The sequence below is a fragment of the Polychytrium aggregatum genome (assembly GCF_025602895.1).
Source record: "Polychytrium aggregatum strain JEL109 chromosome Unknown BJ171scaffold_9, whole genome shotgun sequence".
Lineage (NCBI taxonomy): Eukaryota > Fungi > Chytridiomycota > Chytridiomycetes > Polychytriales > Polychytrium > Polychytrium aggregatum.
This window is the reverse complement of record NW_026516211.1, coordinates 452,154-467,883: the sequence shown is the minus strand read 5'-3', so window position 1 is coordinate 467,883 and position 15,730 is coordinate 452,154. Positions and strand designations below refer to the sequence as shown.

The 15,730-nt window shown below is 58.3% G+C and overlaps 4 protein-coding genes across 4 annotated transcripts; 2 read left to right on the top strand and 2 right to left on the bottom strand.

Annotated features, from left to right (window-relative positions):
* Nucleotides 1-225: 225 nt before the first annotated feature.
* BJ171DRAFT_309126 (Sds3-like-domain-containing protein) lies at nt 226-3,686 on the bottom strand. Its single transcript, XM_053107065.1, has 7 exons — nt 2,516-3,686; nt 2,136-2,455; nt 1,832-1,925; nt 1,513-1,720; nt 1,314-1,410; nt 1,004-1,164; nt 226-751 (listed from the first exon to the last, which is right to left on the bottom strand). The coding sequence occupies exons 1-7, from the start codon at nt 3,508-3,510 to the stop codon at nt 638-640; spliced, it is 1,989 nt and encodes a 662-aa protein (XP_052969007.1). The 5' UTR covers nt 3,511-3,686; the 3' UTR covers nt 226-637.
* A 795-nt stretch (nt 3,687-4,481) lies between these two features.
* On the top strand, nt 4,482-6,657 carry BJ171DRAFT_495172 (nucleotide-sugar transporter-domain-containing protein). The gene is made up of 4 exons (XM_053110092.1): nt 4,482-5,235; nt 5,467-5,561; nt 5,893-6,013; nt 6,194-6,657. The coding sequence occupies exons 1-4, from the start codon at nt 4,628-4,630 to the stop codon at nt 6,402-6,404; spliced, it is 1,035 nt and encodes a 344-aa protein (XP_052969006.1). The 5' UTR covers nt 4,482-4,627; the 3' UTR covers nt 6,405-6,657.
* Nucleotides 6,658-6,966: 309 nt separating this feature from the next.
* Nucleotides 6,967-10,688, top strand: BJ171DRAFT_495170 (uncharacterized protein). The gene is made up of 7 exons (XM_053110091.1): nt 6,967-7,172; nt 7,395-7,800; nt 7,980-8,091; nt 8,184-8,547; nt 8,687-8,963; nt 9,090-9,686; nt 10,064-10,688. The coding sequence occupies exons 1-7, from the start codon at nt 7,071-7,073 to the stop codon at nt 10,189-10,191; spliced, it is 1,986 nt and encodes a 661-aa protein (XP_052969005.1). The 5' UTR covers nt 6,967-7,070; the 3' UTR covers nt 10,192-10,688.
* A 1,067-nt stretch (nt 10,689-11,755) lies between these two features.
* On the bottom strand, nt 11,756-15,524 carry BJ171DRAFT_309043 (velvet factor). The gene is made up of 6 exons (XM_053107064.1): nt 15,308-15,524; nt 14,787-14,845; nt 14,439-14,575; nt 13,395-13,913; nt 12,816-12,907; nt 11,756-12,185 (listed from the first exon to the last, which is right to left on the bottom strand). Exons 1-6 carry the CDS (start codon nt 15,324-15,326, stop codon nt 12,055-12,057), a joined length of 957 nt encoding a protein of 318 aa, XP_052969004.1. The 5' UTR covers nt 15,327-15,524; the 3' UTR covers nt 11,756-12,054.
* Between the last annotated feature and the right edge of the window lie 206 nt (nt 15,525-15,730).

Sequence of the window (15,730 nt, the reverse complement as noted above, 5' to 3'; positions counted from 1 at the left end):
CTTGAGCGGGCTGAGCGGGTGGCTGTGTCCGCTGACCGTGGCGGTGGCTGGTTGGATTGCTGGCGAGCTGCGCATCACGTGGCGGATCGGAGGTTGGGCCGCGCCCTGGCCGATCAAGCCCCGGCGATCTGGGTGCGAACAGGGTGTGGTCGAGACGGAAAGCCGCTCACGGGAAGAGCGAGAAGCGAGCGGCGCAACGGGCACCGATGCACCCTATCCTCCGGAGGTGGATCAACAGGAATAATGTAATTTTACTCGGGAGCCGCCGCGAGCGAAGGTGTTGTTGGCAGGCACACACAGGGTGAAGAAGAGACAGACAGACAGATCCAGCGAGCCAACATACGCTTCATGCGGCCTGCCGTCTGCCAAACAAACGCAGACCGGGGCTGCGTGCGACAGACATCGAGCCGAGACGACGCCGTTGGTGACAGGGCAAGTTGGGCGCAGAGCAGCGCCCTTGAGAACAGGGATGTTGGCAGGATCGGAGGTATCGACGTGCCCTGGGACCAGCCTCATTTGCAACCAATGACTTCGTATCAGACGAGCCAGGAGGCTCGTGGGTGGCGTGCGGTTCGCTGGAAGGAAACCCGGTCGGTGGCTCAGACACAGCAGGCGCATTGTCGGGCGAGAGAACGTGCTATTGCTTCTTGCCCTTGCCCGACACACCGTTGGCGCCACCGGCCTTGACTGCTCGGATGACCTGGGGCTGCACCACCCCGATCGCTGTTGGTATGATCATACCGGGAGTGCCCTGGGCAGAAAAACGTCTTAGCATTTTCTGTGTCGATGGGTTCTGGCAAGGCATATCCGCCATCCGCTTTTGCGCTCAGCCAAGTCTTTCATCTGCAAATCCATTGCCGCCCGGGCCCAAGAGTATCGTTCTGCGACCCACAAAAACAGCCTGGATGCCCATATCCATATCCATACCCATACCCATGCGGATGCAGCAGCTCAATCGATTGGCACATGCCTAGTTCAGGGATATCGGAGGTCGATATCTTACCTTTCGAATACCGAGGAGGTCTTCTGCCATTTCGGCCTCTGTGAGCAAAAAGTTGATGCTGCACTTTTCTTGCAGCTTCTTCCTCTTGGTGGGCTTCTCCTCGGTTTTGGCCTGGTTTCGTTTCAGACGGGGATTCTGTTTTCCGCTTTCGATGGCAATGTCTGAAAACGCAGAGCATGAGACTGTGTGTTTATACACACTCAATTGGACCGAGGCTGAGCACATTCGTTTCCATCAGGGACATCGCCATGGCTCACAGACAAGCCAATGTAGAGGCGCCCAAGTGGCGAGGAGAACTCGCAAGTCTTACCATTCTGGAATTCAAAGCTTTCTCGATCCTCTTTCAACTTGCGTTTTCGCTCTTCAAGCGCCTGCAGCAAGCGATCCTTCAGGTTCTGTCTCTCCTCCTACAGGGACAAGGTATAGCCAATCAGCCAGGAGGACCGGGTACCGCTGAGGTCCTGGTAGCCTCTGTGTTGGCTTTGCGACAGTACTCTGAGGACCGCTACCTCATATTCTTTGTTTGTGGCTTCAATCTCTTGCTTGTATTGAGCATGGGCACAATCCAGCTGGTACTTGCGATAGATATCTGCTATCTGGATCGATTCATCGCGCCGCCGCTTCAGGTTCTCGATCTGCTCCTCAAACTCGGTGTGTCGCCCTTCTTGGGCCCATCGAAGCTCAGCCCTTAGGGCCTCGATCTTGTCGCGGTAGATGCTAAGGCGGAGCAAAGTCCATCAGAATCGGCGCAGTCTCTCGACGCTGCGGCCGATGAGCTTCACCCATCGGGCTGGACGGATGTGTGGCGAGCTGATTTCTTACGCTTACCTGTCCTTATTGTCCAAGAACTCGCGATTGTATCTCTCCAAGGCGTCAATGATCCACTTGTGACGCTTCTCGGCTTTGTTAAAAACCGGCTCGACTGGTTGATAGACGCACAGCGATGGTTAGATTGCGAGTATCTTTGGACCGACCTTCGGAGCCGAGTTTGTGTGCCACGCCAGACAGGAGTAACTCGGAGGAGCAACCCACTCAAAGAAAAAACAGGTCGGCACCATCCACAAGCGTTCTTTCGAGTAACCAGGGGGGCATCGCATGACTATTTTCAAACCATGACAGGCAGACGGCTTACCTCCGTTTTCGATTTCAATGTCGTGGTCAACATCAGGATCGTAGTCGCCGTCTCGCTGCGGCTCGTCGGGCGGCTGGAGTGGAGCATAGCCCGAGTGCAGGTCGCTGCCAATGTGTTCGTACTCCATGGCATTTTCGAACTCCCTTTCTCGCTTGCGTTGCCGTCGATCTTCCCGTCGCTTGGCTTCGGTGGCTTCACGGTAATGGTCCCGTATTTGGCGTTCACGCTCATCTCGGATCATGACCTTTTCGGCATCTTCAATTTCTCTTCCCCGCTCCCGTTCTCTTTCTCTTTCTCTTTCTCGCTCTCTTTCGCGCTCCCTTTCCCTCTCCCGCTCAAGATACTCCCGTTCTCGCTCACGCTCCCGTTCCCGCTCGCGCTCAATCCGCTCCCTCTCTCGTTCCCTTTCCCTCTCGCCTTCCCTTTCATGGTGTTCTCGCTCTCGTTCGTGGTGTCCGCGATCGTACTCTCGTTCGTCACGAGGGTCTCTTTCTAGCATACGTTGTCGTTCTCGCTCTCGTTCTCGTTCCAGATCGCGGGACCGGTGCAGATGGTCGCCTTCGTGGTCCCAGTCCCGCTCCATGATGCGGTCTCGGTCCTTGTCGAGGGGTTCGGTCCGGTAATCCCAAGGGCGCGGCAATTCTCGGCGACCGTGGTCCCAGTCTCGGTCGGGGAGGCGGTGGTGTGCTCCGGCTGAATAGGAGTGTTGGCTCGGAAGCGGCAGGGCATGGTGGGGTGAGCGATCATGGCGCAAACGGGATCCCCGCTCAAAGTTGTCAAGCTGGCTGCTTTGGGAATAGGCCACATAGTCGGGCTCGACATCGCGCGAGTGGATGATGGAATGACTCATCGTGGCCGGGTGCGAAGAGGGCGGTCCAGAGAGAGGGTCTGGCAGATGTCGACTCGAAATGGCGTGGTGCGCCGGCGGCTCTCTATGAGCGCTGCTTGAATAGGGCTCCAAGGATGGACGGCTATACGGGGCACGGTCATGGCCGTATGGGGCTCGATCATGCGGGTGCATCTGGGGCTGAGAGCTGGATGACAGGGCCCGGAAATGGTGGGGTGGCTGATCACGATGATGCGACTTTGAGGCGCTCGAGAGCGACTGCGACATGGGGCCGTAAGCCATGTAGCCCATGGTCGTCCCGTTTGGATGCGAAAGATGCGGCCCCGACATTGGAGGGAGGCCCGACGGGAGGGTGGGCGACTGCAAATGCGGCAGGGTGTTTGAGCGGGCCGAGCCAGAATAATAGGACGGGCTGTGCGAGACCATCGAGGGTGTTCCTGCCGTCGAAATGGAGGAGAGCGGCGGGGGGTTGGTGCTGGCTCTGTGGCTTTGGCTTGACGGGAGGTGGAGCGGCGGATGTTGGGACATGAAACCGTGTCAGAGAGGCTCAACGGACGAAGGCCAGCGGTCAGACGATTGGATGGAGGGCGGGATTGATCCGGCTTGGATTCCGATGCAGGACTGGGATCAAGACCAGATCCTTGGCGTGTGTCTTGCACGATGGCAGCAGGAAGAGGCCGGGCGTGGAGGCTGTCCGGGGGGGGGGAAGGCAGATGCAGGTTGGGAATGCAAGCGTCGACAGCAGCAGCGTCGGAGGGGCAACAGCGGCCGGTGGAATGAGTGCTGCGCACAGGTATTAATGAAATGGACTGGCACGCCAGAGCGCGACTGCTGGGAAGCGAGTCGACGGGACGGGATCGACGAGAGATCACGGTGCTGGAGAAGCACTTTCGACGCTGGGGCGGCACTCGGTAGTCGAGGCCGCTGCCCTGCTTGTCTGGAGATGCAGCAATAGCTCTGGCGTTCCGAGTGCTCGTGCGGTGGATGCGCCGCTCGGTGCCAGACGTGGCCGATGCCGATGTCGATGCCGATATCCGTCGATGGGGTTTCAGTGCTCTGCCGTGCCAGCATCGGCTCCCACTTCGTCTCTCTCTCGCTTGCTGCCGCGCCAACACCCCGCGATTCGGTCGTTGCCTCGACAGCCCCCCTGATGCGCCCCCTGTCGCCTGTTTGTTTGGCCAAGCCGGCGCATGGCGGGAAACCTGCCCATGTTGCCCGCCTCGCAGCCGTGTCCTGGCCGGGGCTCTGGCTTGACCTGCTCTTCCCTCCCCTCGTCCTGCATTTTGCGATCGTGCTGCTGCTTCTGCTCCTGCTGCTGCTGCTGCTGCTGGAGGAATATGACCGCTCGAATTGGAGTCGGGTAACGTTGCACCCGCGCGCGTCTGTCTTTTGTTTTCGGTGGCTGTGCGCGTTCGCTGGGCGTTGGTGTCGCTGCCGTTTCTGGCTTCGTGGCAGTCAAAGCCGACAATCCACGGCACTCGGCCTCGATAAAGGCGGCTGGTTCCAGGACCGTTGGCGATTCCGCGATCGTCTCGTTTCGTCTCGTCTCGTCTTGGACGGCTGCAGCCGCTGTCAGCGTTGCCCTGATCGTATCCAACGCTATTGCCCCCCTGTCTTTGCCTGCGTCCTGCACAGACCGACCATCATGGCAATCCTCGTCACCCACCTCAAGTGGATCTCGCTCCTGGTCCTGGTCGTCCAGAACTCGGCCCTGGTCCTGATCATGCGCTACTCAAGAACCATCCCCGGCCCTCCGTATCTCGCCTCGACCGCTGTCGTGCTCTCGGAGCTGACCAAGCTCGTTGTCTCGCTCATGATCCAAGTGAACGATGAGATCAAGCAGAACCCCGGTGGCACCTTCTCCTGGGGCAAGGTGTACTCGGACATCCTCGGCCCGACATCCGACTGGAAGAAGATCATGGTGCCGGCGGTGCTCTACATGATCCAGAACAACCTGCAGTACCTGGCCGTGACCTGTTTGGACGCCGCTACCTTCCAGGTCACCTATCAGATGAAGATCCTGACAACGGCCCTGTTCTCGGTCTGGCTGCTCAGCAAGCCTCTCTCAAAGATGAAGTGGATCTCGCTCCTGATCCTGACCATCGGCATCGCCCTTGTCCAGCTCCCGTCCACCAAAACCGATGCTAAGAAGAGCAGCGAGGGCGAGGCCGCTTCCAACGAGAATCTCGTCCGCTTCGTTGGCCTGGTGGCCGTCACGGTTGCGTGTATTCTCTCTGGTCTTGCCGGTGTCTGGTAGGCATGCACTGCAGTTTTTGCGAATCGATGTCGCTGGACTGGCCTGGGACTTGAGGCTCGCTCGCTGCTTTGGCCGACAACACCGCTTGCCCCTTGCTAATACTGGTCCAGGCTCGCCGAGACGCATTGAGCCTGCTTGTGCAATCTGCGCTCTGAGAATCCACCAGCATCTATTCGCCAGATATACCCCCTACCAATCTCACTCTGTTGTCCTGATCCTCCTTCCAGGTTCGAAAAGGTCCTGAAGGGCTCCAAGGCTAGTGTGTGGGTCCGCAACGTCCAGCTGAGTCTGTTTTCGATCATTCCCGGCTTTTTCATTGGCGGTAAGCCGGCCTTGACTCCTTGCTTGTGAGCCTGTCCTCAACAGACGGGCCAGGCCCAATTCGCCACAAACGAGTCTTCTATGCATCCTGGAGATTGGTGTCAAGCCAGATGCCTCTCGAAAGGAGGGATAGTGGTCCTTGAACCGAGGGCCACCTTCCGACGAGGTGGAGCTGAGGCGGCGAGCATGAGAGTGTCTGCTGCAGGGATCTGAGATAGTGCACATACAGGGATCTGGGATAATGCACATGCATTTTATCTGGTGTCGTCCCTCGTCTCCGTCTGCTGGCTGTGACGCACGCTCATTTCTGGTTTATGATTTCTGCCGCACAGTCTGCTACATGGACTACAAGGTTGTTGTGGAGCACGGCTTCTTTTACGGCTACAACATCTGGACCTTCGCTGCCATCGCTTGCCAGGCGCTCGGGGGACTGATTGTTGCTCTGGTTGTCAAGTAGGTTTCCCTTCTGGTGCATTCAACTGTGTTGATGGAGTCTATTGATCTGCCCCCGCTGGATCCAGCCGCTGAGACCACCATTGTTGGTGTCGTTTCCCCCCGATCTGATGGGTTGAGCCACCTGGAACATGCCGCCTGGAACATGCCGTCCTGACCGCTCATCCCTCGCTGTTTCAGATATGCCGACAACATTCTGAAGGGCTTCGCCACCTCCATCTCGATCATCCTGTCGTCGGTCATGTCGATATTTTTGTTCAGTTTTGTGGTCACGGGCAACTTCTTCATTGGTGCGTCGTTGGTGATCCTTAGTACCTACCTCTATTCGCTCAAGGACCCTGCTCCGACCCTCCTCCCTGTTTCGACGTCCAGCGTCAGTCACGAAAAGTGAGATGTGCTGGCCATACATTCTCCCGTCGTACCATTCCACTCCTATCCTCCCCCCCTTGGTTACGATGACCCTATTTCTCCAAGCTGCTTTGGCCACGACTTTGACTCCGCCGTCGATCTGAGGGCGCGCAGGGTAGTGCATTAGATGTTGGTTTACGAAGCTTCACAGCATTCACAGGATTCAACGGACAGCTTGTATTTATGGACACCGACAGTCTCTCCTAGCATCTGAATATACACGTCGATCCACCGCACCTGCAACGGCTGTCCGCTTCGCTGAAACAAGATGGATGTACTGAACCGACGGCCCAGCAGGCGGACGGGAGACTCGACAATGCAGCCCGCAGTGCGACTTGGAAGAGGATGTGCCTCTGGCAGGATTCACTTGTCGATTGCTTTGCTTTCTGACATCCTCCCGAGCGCCAGCCATGCCCCAGAGGCCTTTGGGCCTGCCGGGTGTTGGCTGCAGCCCCACGGCCAGGGTTGGTCGGCCCTCGAAATTTGCAAGTCCGACCCAAGACACCCGAGCGGAGCCTGGACCGCCCAGCGGCCTCTTTCCTGCATCTCTCCGTGCCGATCGCCTCTCGCACTCTGCTCGCCGACCATCCGTCCCGCCGACGCTGCAGAGCCGCATCCATCATTCGCTGCCAGTTTCCTTCTGCACTGGATGCCCCCCTTCTCCTCGCCCAACCCCTTTACAGCGTCGCCGATCCCCGCTTCTCAAATGGCTACTCGTCGGCCTGGCTCGAGTGTCCGCCCGAAGGAAAAGGTCGGCTGCCGGCTGAGCTGTCCGTGCTTCTGCACCTATGCACGCCAAACATCCTGCACTAGCGAGCCTGTAGCCTGTTGGATGAGCTTGCTATTGCTGTGTCGCTGCTGCTGCGGGTGCTGCTGCTGCTGCCGGTGCCGGTGCTGTCGTGGGCCATGCTATGGACTGCATCCGGGGCTTCGCTGCGAATAACCCAGAGCTGCCCGACCTTTTTTTCTTCAGAGATTGCCTGAATATCTGCTCTCGACGCCCCTGGCGTCGCGAACGCTCTTCCAGCCCGGCTTGAGATCAACGGAGACCGACCCTCAGCGCCGAGAGCCGCTCTTTATGCACATTCCTGCTTCTAGCCTCATGCCGAAGCCGCCCAAGGTCGGTTCGGACTCGCCCACGAGCCTTCACTCCTCCGAAGATGACGAGAAAGAGCCCTATGCGTCTAAAACTCAATCCGGCTTGAGAGCCCCCTCGCTTCCCTTCCCGACTGCCGCCCAGCGACAACGCCGGACCCACGTCGTTTCGACCAAGGCCGACCTGGCTCCGGACAACCTACGTCTGCCCACGAGCTGGAACACAAAGGACAAGGGAGCAGGTCTGAACATCGAAAACTCGAACATGCGGGCTATATACCGAGGTACTAGGACGCCGTTTCGACGGGCCGCTTTGGCCAGAATGCGCTCGAGGGTTTGTTGGCCTTGAGAGGCGGGCGGCACAGCCAGTCGGTGAGCCCTTGCGTGATGCCGCCCGCTCCCCACCTCGCAGAATCCCACGAGCTGCAATCTTACAGAGCTTCCTGGCTGGTTTCTACATCAGGCGCTGGGCGGGACGACAAAGACGCTGCTGCGGTCCGGTCCAACCGAGGGGTGCCGCCCCAGTGCGGTATCTTCTATTACGAGGTCGAGATCATTAGCCACGGGCGAGCCGGGTGAGTGTTTGATGCGTCCTGCACATCAGCACACGAGAGCTGGCCATTCCTCCCAGTCATGACGATATTGACGCAACCGGACTCGACTCCAGCATCATCAGCATCGGTGTCTCGTACAAGGACAACAGCCAGCTTACAAAGCCGGTGGGATACGAATCAAATGCATGGGGATATCACGGCGACGACGGAAAGCTGTTCAGCGGCCAGCATCCGCAAGGAAAGCCGTTCGGCCCGACATTTACCACGGGTGACGTCGTCGGCTGCATCGTAAACTTTTACACAAAGTCCTTGGCATTCACAAAGAACGGGGTCTTTCTTGGTATTGCTTACCGCGATATAGCCAAGTTCATGACCCATAAGCTCTATCCCACCGTTGCAATGGCGTCCGAAGGCGAAGTCATCGAGGCGAACTTTGGGAAGAGGCCCTTCAAATTTGACATCCAAGGGTACTTTGAGGCAGGTGCTCCGATGCGCGCGAGTGCAGCCATGGTCATGGCAACCGTCGGGCCTGTGTTTTGTCGTTTTAACGAGTTACTAACCCCTTTGCATCGTGCCCATGCCCATGTCCATGCCCATGCTCGATCGCGCCATCCAGAGTGAACGTCAGCACCTCTTCGAATCCATCAGGACTGTGCCCCTGCCCACTTGCACACCAAAGAGCAACCTCCCTGCTGCCAAAACCTATGCGAGCGTTGTGGCCAACACACCCGCTTCGAGCGAGCCGCCCTCGCCCCAGACTCTACGGACAAGCGCAACGCTGGATGTTGGACAGCTCGTTGCAGAATACCTTGCACACCATTGTTACTTTGATACCCTCAAGGCTCTTCCGCGCCCGGCGAGCACCCTGGATGTGACGCACCAGATTCGATTCGGTAGGCCAGAGATCTATCCGGCATTGCTGATGCCGGGGTAGCTGCGTACTGCAGAGCACAAGGCCGTTCGAACCGAGCCACCGAGCCTGATCATAGGATCCGCACCCTGACCGTCTCGCTTCATAGACATCCGCAGCGCCATTGTTGGTCACGAGCCAAGCAAGGCAATTGACCTCTGCCAGCACCACTTTTCAAAGCTTTTCGATACCGAGCCGCATCTGCTCTTCCAACTGCAGTGCCTCCACTACATTGAGCTGTTTCGAAGACTCTACCCGAACGACAGGACTGTGTGCTCATTTTTCAAATGCGAAGCCAAGGGTGGCGAAGAAGACAGCAGCATGCCCGATGCAAGTATCTGTGAGGACATGGAGATCGACGGGAGCGACGGCATCAGTGGCATCAGCGGCATGCACAGCCTGGAAAGCGACGGAAGTTTTGACGAGCACTCGGCAAGGTCGCGATCCAAGGGCAAGATGCGGATCGATGTGGATGAGGACCGTTCGTACGGTTGGATGGAGCTCCTCCAGTTCGGACAGCAGCTGCAGGTTCAATACGGCGACATCGAGCTTGCGTCTGGATCGACAGGAGAGCAGGTCCAGGACGCTTTGGATGAAATCCACGGTCTGCTGGCATACACGGCGCCCTATTCCAGTCCGGTGGGCTATCTCCTCGCAGACTCGGTGGCCGAGCGCACGGCCGATCTCGTTAACCGGGCCATACTTGGTGAGTTTCTCTCGAGCTGTGGCTGGCTTTGTTTCACGATACTGTGGACGACGGCGGCTTGGTATCGATCGTGAGTCGCGATTGCTGTTGCCAATCGCTGGGGGGGGGAGATGGTGAATGGTGCGAGCCTCTCCCCGGCAATACCTTATCACATCGTGGGCATTTGCACACATTTCGTATTTTGGTATCAAGTATCCGCCGGAGCGCTGCCGCAGTGCTTCTTGCGACTCCACCCACTGATATGGCCGATCAAATCCTTTCTTATCCTTGCTCCTTGCCCTCGGTTCTTGGCTATTGGCTCCTGGCTCCGGACTCCCGTTGCCGCATTTGCGTCCGACCAACAATTGCTTCGATTTACATTGCGGTTACAAATCCAGAATACCAAGGCAAGAGCAGCCAGTCGAGCCTCGAGCGTCTGCTGCGCCATACCAGCGTCATTGTGGACGACGCCCTTCCGAACGAGAACGAGGGCATTTCGGCCTTCTTGTACGGACAGTGGGATTAGCCGGTCCTCAAGCTGCCGGCGAAGATGCTCGACGTGACTGTAGAAAGCGGCCGATAGAGATTGGTCTGGACAAAGGATAGTGCAGTTTGCGAGCGGGCACGGGATGGGCTGTGGGGCTGGGTTGAGACTGAGACGACGAAGGCCAACTCTCTCTCTCTCTCCCTCTCTTTCTCCATCGCTTTGCCCTCTCTCTCGACTCGGTATTCTTCATTGTTCCAACTTGTTGTCACCGCACTTGATCCGGTCGGGAGACCATCTTGCGTCATTCGTATCCATCGCCGCCGTTTTCTCGCCTCTCCCTATAAACCTTTGTTTGCATTCCACCACTTCTTATCAAACCCACATCGAGTGTACGCGAGCTCTAAATCAGTCCTGTTCCTGGTTTCCCCTCGTCGATTCTACGGTTTGAAGACATGTGCATGCGTTAACCCGATGATTGTCTGTGGATTATGGGTGTATTTTGATCTCTCAACATGGAGCCCTCAGTTGTGCCTTGTGTATGTTGTCTCGACAAAACATCACACCCTTAGAGTTTGTCCCGAAGGAGGTCCCAGGATGCTTAGAATGGAGGCGTAAACGAATGGCGGAGGAGTAGAGAGCGATCAGACACACAGGGCGCTCGGTATGGTCAGGAGGAGCCACCGTTGGGCTGAGCAAATACACAGAAGAGGCGCAGAAGACCACAGCGACAGTTGGACCACATCTGCACTTGTCCTTGCGCTTTCGATGAAAATCTCAAGGCCGGTTTGAGACAACAGCAGGTGGGAGAGGAGCGAGCTTTCGGGTGCAACTCGAGGGCGTCCTTCTTGGTCCCGCAGAATTGAACCAGCACCTTCGGTTGGGTGGCTCCCAGACTCTGAGAGTACGAGAGTCACCCGGGCCTGGTCTCGATCGACTCTCCTTCGACGCTGGAGTTGATCGCCCCAGCTCCATCATGCGGATTGCTAGATCCACCGACTACTTGCTCATTGCCGTTCCCTTCTAAAGAGTATTGAGGCACACCGGGGAGATTGATGCTGTCGTCGCGTGGTGGCGCTTTCGCCAAACTCCTTGGATTAGCTTGCCACTGGAGACTTTGAAAGATGAGCTGCTATAGCTTTGGTCGATGCTGCACAAGCTGGTATCGGGGCGGCCGCTTCCTCCACCAACACAGGTCGCTTCTGAGGACGAGGAGTGGGGCCTCGTTGCTTGCTGAGGGCTTCGCCGTCGACACCCCCACGCCGAAGGCACCATCTTGCCTGCAAGGAATCCCCGGGACTTGGAAGGAAGGAAAGTGCGCAAATCTTCTGGTTGTCGACGATCTGATTGTGTGTGTATGCTTTTGACGGTGGGTGCAAATACCTGGGATTCGCTGATCGGTCAGCATATGACGCACAATGACCAATAATCAGGGCACGTTCCACCGCTACCCTTTCCCTCTGTTTCCTCTGGCTCCTCAATCACGGATGCATTGTCAGTCGAAGAGCTGGCCCACAAGCGACAAAACTGCATCGACCATTGCGACCTACATCTCAGCGAGGCCACACGGCCAGTATATGCCCCGGATAGCAAGCTTGAGGGAGAAAGGGGGGGGGAGATGAAGGATGGAGGAAGCAAGCACGTCCCAAGATCAGATGTCGGTTGTAGATCGGGTCCGATAGTAAGTAAAACCAGGGTGCTGAGTATATTTGATCACTCCAGGAAACGTGATAATTGGTACAGTTGAAGGTTTGCTGAGACAGATGAGCGAGCACGGCGACGTTTTTGGGTGCAACTGGCTTCGTGCTTGAAGCCATAGAGTGATGATTGTGAGTGGCGTGGTAAGTCTATATCGACGACAGCGGCGAGCAGCGAGGCGGGAGAGAGGAAGGCTGCTCAGAAGGCTCAGCGCTTCCCAGAGTCGCTACTGGGATGGTAGTCCCATCGTTTCTGTCGCTCCTCCTTCAGCGGCTGTGCTTTCCGGATGATCTTGACCACGCCTTGGGTGATGAGATGGCTCGTCAGCGCAGACACCTCTGCCAGAGCAGTGGCGGGGGATTGTGACGAGATGTTCATGAGTTCATTTGAAGTATCGACAACATTGGCGAAGGCAAGGAGCAAGAAGAGAAAGCGATATGCAGCCGAGAACATAAAGGATCCAGAATCAGTACCAGCAAGCAGCAGACAGAAACGGACGCGCGGACTCAGCCCAGCAATGCCCAGGCGGCTCTGGTGCAGATCGCGAGGGAGGAGGAGAGGAGTCTAACTGGCTTTCTGGTTGCCCGACAGCCCTGTCCCCAATCCCAGCTCCGTCCTCCGCGGCTTTCTGCACCCTGTGCTCGGCTCCTTCGACATATTCGGGACATTCGTTCACCGGGTCAGGGGCCAGAGCCGAGCCGGTCGGGGTCCGGATCAGCCTCAGAGCCACGGGCGTCGGTGATTGCACCAACGATAGACCCCAGACTGCGCCGCAGACGACTCTGGGATGAAGCCGTCTCCAAGCACCGATCCCCGTTGGCCTTTGTCCACCGGCCTGCCGATCAGAACCAGCAAGTCGCTGCCAAGCCACCGCCGCACCCGCAGTGCAGACCCATCGGCGTCTCGCCGCCAACCGAACACCGGGGGGGAGGGAGGCGCCGGAGTATCAGAGGGAAGCAGATGCGTACTGTTCATTCCGGGAAAGGTCCTCCAGGTGTGAGAAACAAAGGGCTTGGACACGACCGTGCACAGCGTCTTGGGGGCCGGCGGAAGGCTCGATCTAGATCCCAACGGACGGGGAAGAGATGGAGACAGGCGTGAGGATCACGTCAGGAGCCGATGCACCTGCGGGAGCAGCATCGACAGGCCATAGCTGCGGGCAATTGGACCACGGCATCCAAGTGCAGCTGCATCGCCGTTAGCTGACCAGACACCAGACCGGCAAAAGAGCAGGCCAGCACCGTCCTGGGGCCGAGGCAAGGTCGAGCCGATTGGGGCCTGGGCTGGATGGGCTTGCTGCTCGCCATATCCAGCCTTCGGCATACGGTGGCAGGCCGCTGCTCTTGCCAGTGTTGCCGTGCTTGCCTCGACCCGGACTCTGGCGCTGTGTGGCGGCTGTCGTCGGTCCGCGCAGAGCCGTTGCATCGGCTCAATGGGCCAGAAGCACCCATCTCGGAACGTCAGCGGGGGTCCACAACACGCGTTCCGACACCCGAGGTCCCCCCAGCACGGCGCTCCCAAGAGCCTGGTGCTTGGCCGATACCTACAACCGCATGTCCACGAGCACAAAGCCGAGCCGAAACGTGCCCTCGATCCGGGTGCAGAGGTTCCCGAAGAGGAAAAAGACGCTGAGTTGCTCGTCGAGGCCGCGGGCAAAGTAGCTGGGCGAGACGAGGGTTCCATAGAGCGGCAGTCCATAGGCGCCGTGCTCTTGCTGGATGCACGGGCCGACGGCGCTCGGCGGGAAGTTGCCGTACGAATTTATGATTGCCGCTACCATCGAGGCTGACAGGGCAGTCGGCGGCTCCTCGGTCTTCAGCGCTGATCCGTCCGGTAGCCTCTGCTCTGCTGGGGTTGTGCTCCGACACAGCGACGCCGACGACGGCGACGGTTGGGTATGGGTCCAGCTATCGGTTTCGCCCTGAAACGGATCTGGAGATGTGTCGGACAGGCCCGGCTTGGTTTTGTTTTGGAAGACAATCATGTCCGTTAGATCTTGGGCGCCGTCTCCTGAATAGAGGCGGACGTGGACCAGAAAATGGAGGGCCTCTGTCAGCAAATTTCCACTGGTTGTAGACGCAGCAGGGGGGCAAAGGTCGGTGGATGCAGATGTAGAGGGGCGTTGTGAGGACGTGCGAGCAGGAGAGAGAGTGAGAGAGAAGGAGAAAGGAGAGGAAGGCGGATGGACGTATGCGAGGGAGAAAGTGAAGGATTGTGTGGGATCGAGTGCAAGGGGGTTGAGCCCAAGGCGGAGGCAGAAGATTTGGAATCGGTTCGTTGAGGAGTGCGTCGGTCCGGCAGGATAGTGGATCCACAACAGCGGTGGTCGAGCAGCAGCCACGATCCCAAAGGATTGGCAACGGAAGAAATCAAAGCCAAGACGTTAGTATCAGCGCACAGATGCCATCTTCCTGCTCCCCCTCTCCTCCAGCGAGTCGCCGAACCAGCCCAGCAGCTCGAAGGCTTTGCCGCGCCGCGGGATCCGACACATCACAAGGTCGAAAGCGGCTGCTGGGGCTGGCGGAGACAATGCAAGCTATGGAACAGAGGAAGGGAAAGGATCCCAAAACGAAGCCCAAAGATCAACATACTCGGTGGTGGTGTTGCCATGTTCATCGATGTAGGTTAGTCGCAGAACCGGGACCGGGTCCATGGATCGCCCGGCAATAGGACTATTGAATCCTGAGGATCGAACTTGGCGGGGACCCTCAACGATTTCGAGCGAGTACTGGTCACAGTAGCGAGTCCAGAGTTAGAGCCAACACACTGGAGAGCAAGGAAGCGGGGAGGAGGAGGAAAACTCGGAGGAGTCTTGCCAGCGAGGGATAGTCGCCGCAGTTTGTCCGGGGCTCCTCGCCAACACAAGTTTCGCCGCTGGATCCACTCTCCAGCTCGAGAGTCGACGAGGCAGACGAGAAGCAGGAGGCCCTTATCCTTACCGTTCCCATTCTTCCGTTGGTACAGTGGTGCGGATGCTGGGCCGAGGCGGCTTTGGAGACTGTGTCCAGGAGAAGCCGATTTGAAGGGTTAAGTGCCGAGAGCGAGAAAACACGGGCAAGGCCGCGCAAAAAAGCGAGGCGAGTGACAGGCCCCACATCCCTCGATCCTCCCTCCCCTTCCGGCTCGCGGATGGTCCACCAGGGACCGGGTGTCGGCGCCCATGCGCTTTCGGGCGGTGGGAGGGCATCCGGCGAGAACGTCGCTGCTCGGGCAAGCAACACAGGCCCCGGCGATGTTGGCGATTTCCCAGAGCGAGCTCGATGTGCCGTGCAAGGCCACGGCGACATCCAGGGCCAAGTCCGCGCGAGGGCGATGGGGGCACACGCAAGGGCCGCAGAAGGGCCGCAGAAGGGCCGCAGAAGGGCCGCAGAAGGGCACCAACCAGACCAATGGGCAACTCGTCCATGACAGACAACAGCCAACTGCAGACGGGGAAGCAGCGCCCCACAGCTCAACCTACGAGGGCAGCGAATGCACATGGATCGAGCGACAGATGACGATCCGACCAAATTGCACCGTGCGACGGCGAATGTGGTAGGCCGGTGGATGATTCTGGTGGTGGTGGGCGGGACTGTCGATTGGGTTGGAAGCCGTGGTTCTGCGAACTGCTGATCAAGTTGGCACTCGGCTGGTTACGGCGCTTGGCTCGCTCGCTGGCAAGCTAAACGCCCAAGCGCCGTGCATTTAACATCTTTTGCAGGACGGCCTTGTCCGCCCACGTTTGAGCCCGATATTGGGGGTCGACAGCAGGCTCGCCCAACAGGCTCGCCCAACAAGGCGCTCGGCCAGCCAACCGGGTAATCGCTCGACTCACGGGTGACTTTGGATGAGTCAGTGCACAAGCGAGGAGCCTCTCGTGGCTCTCCCGCGCGGCTCTCGGCGG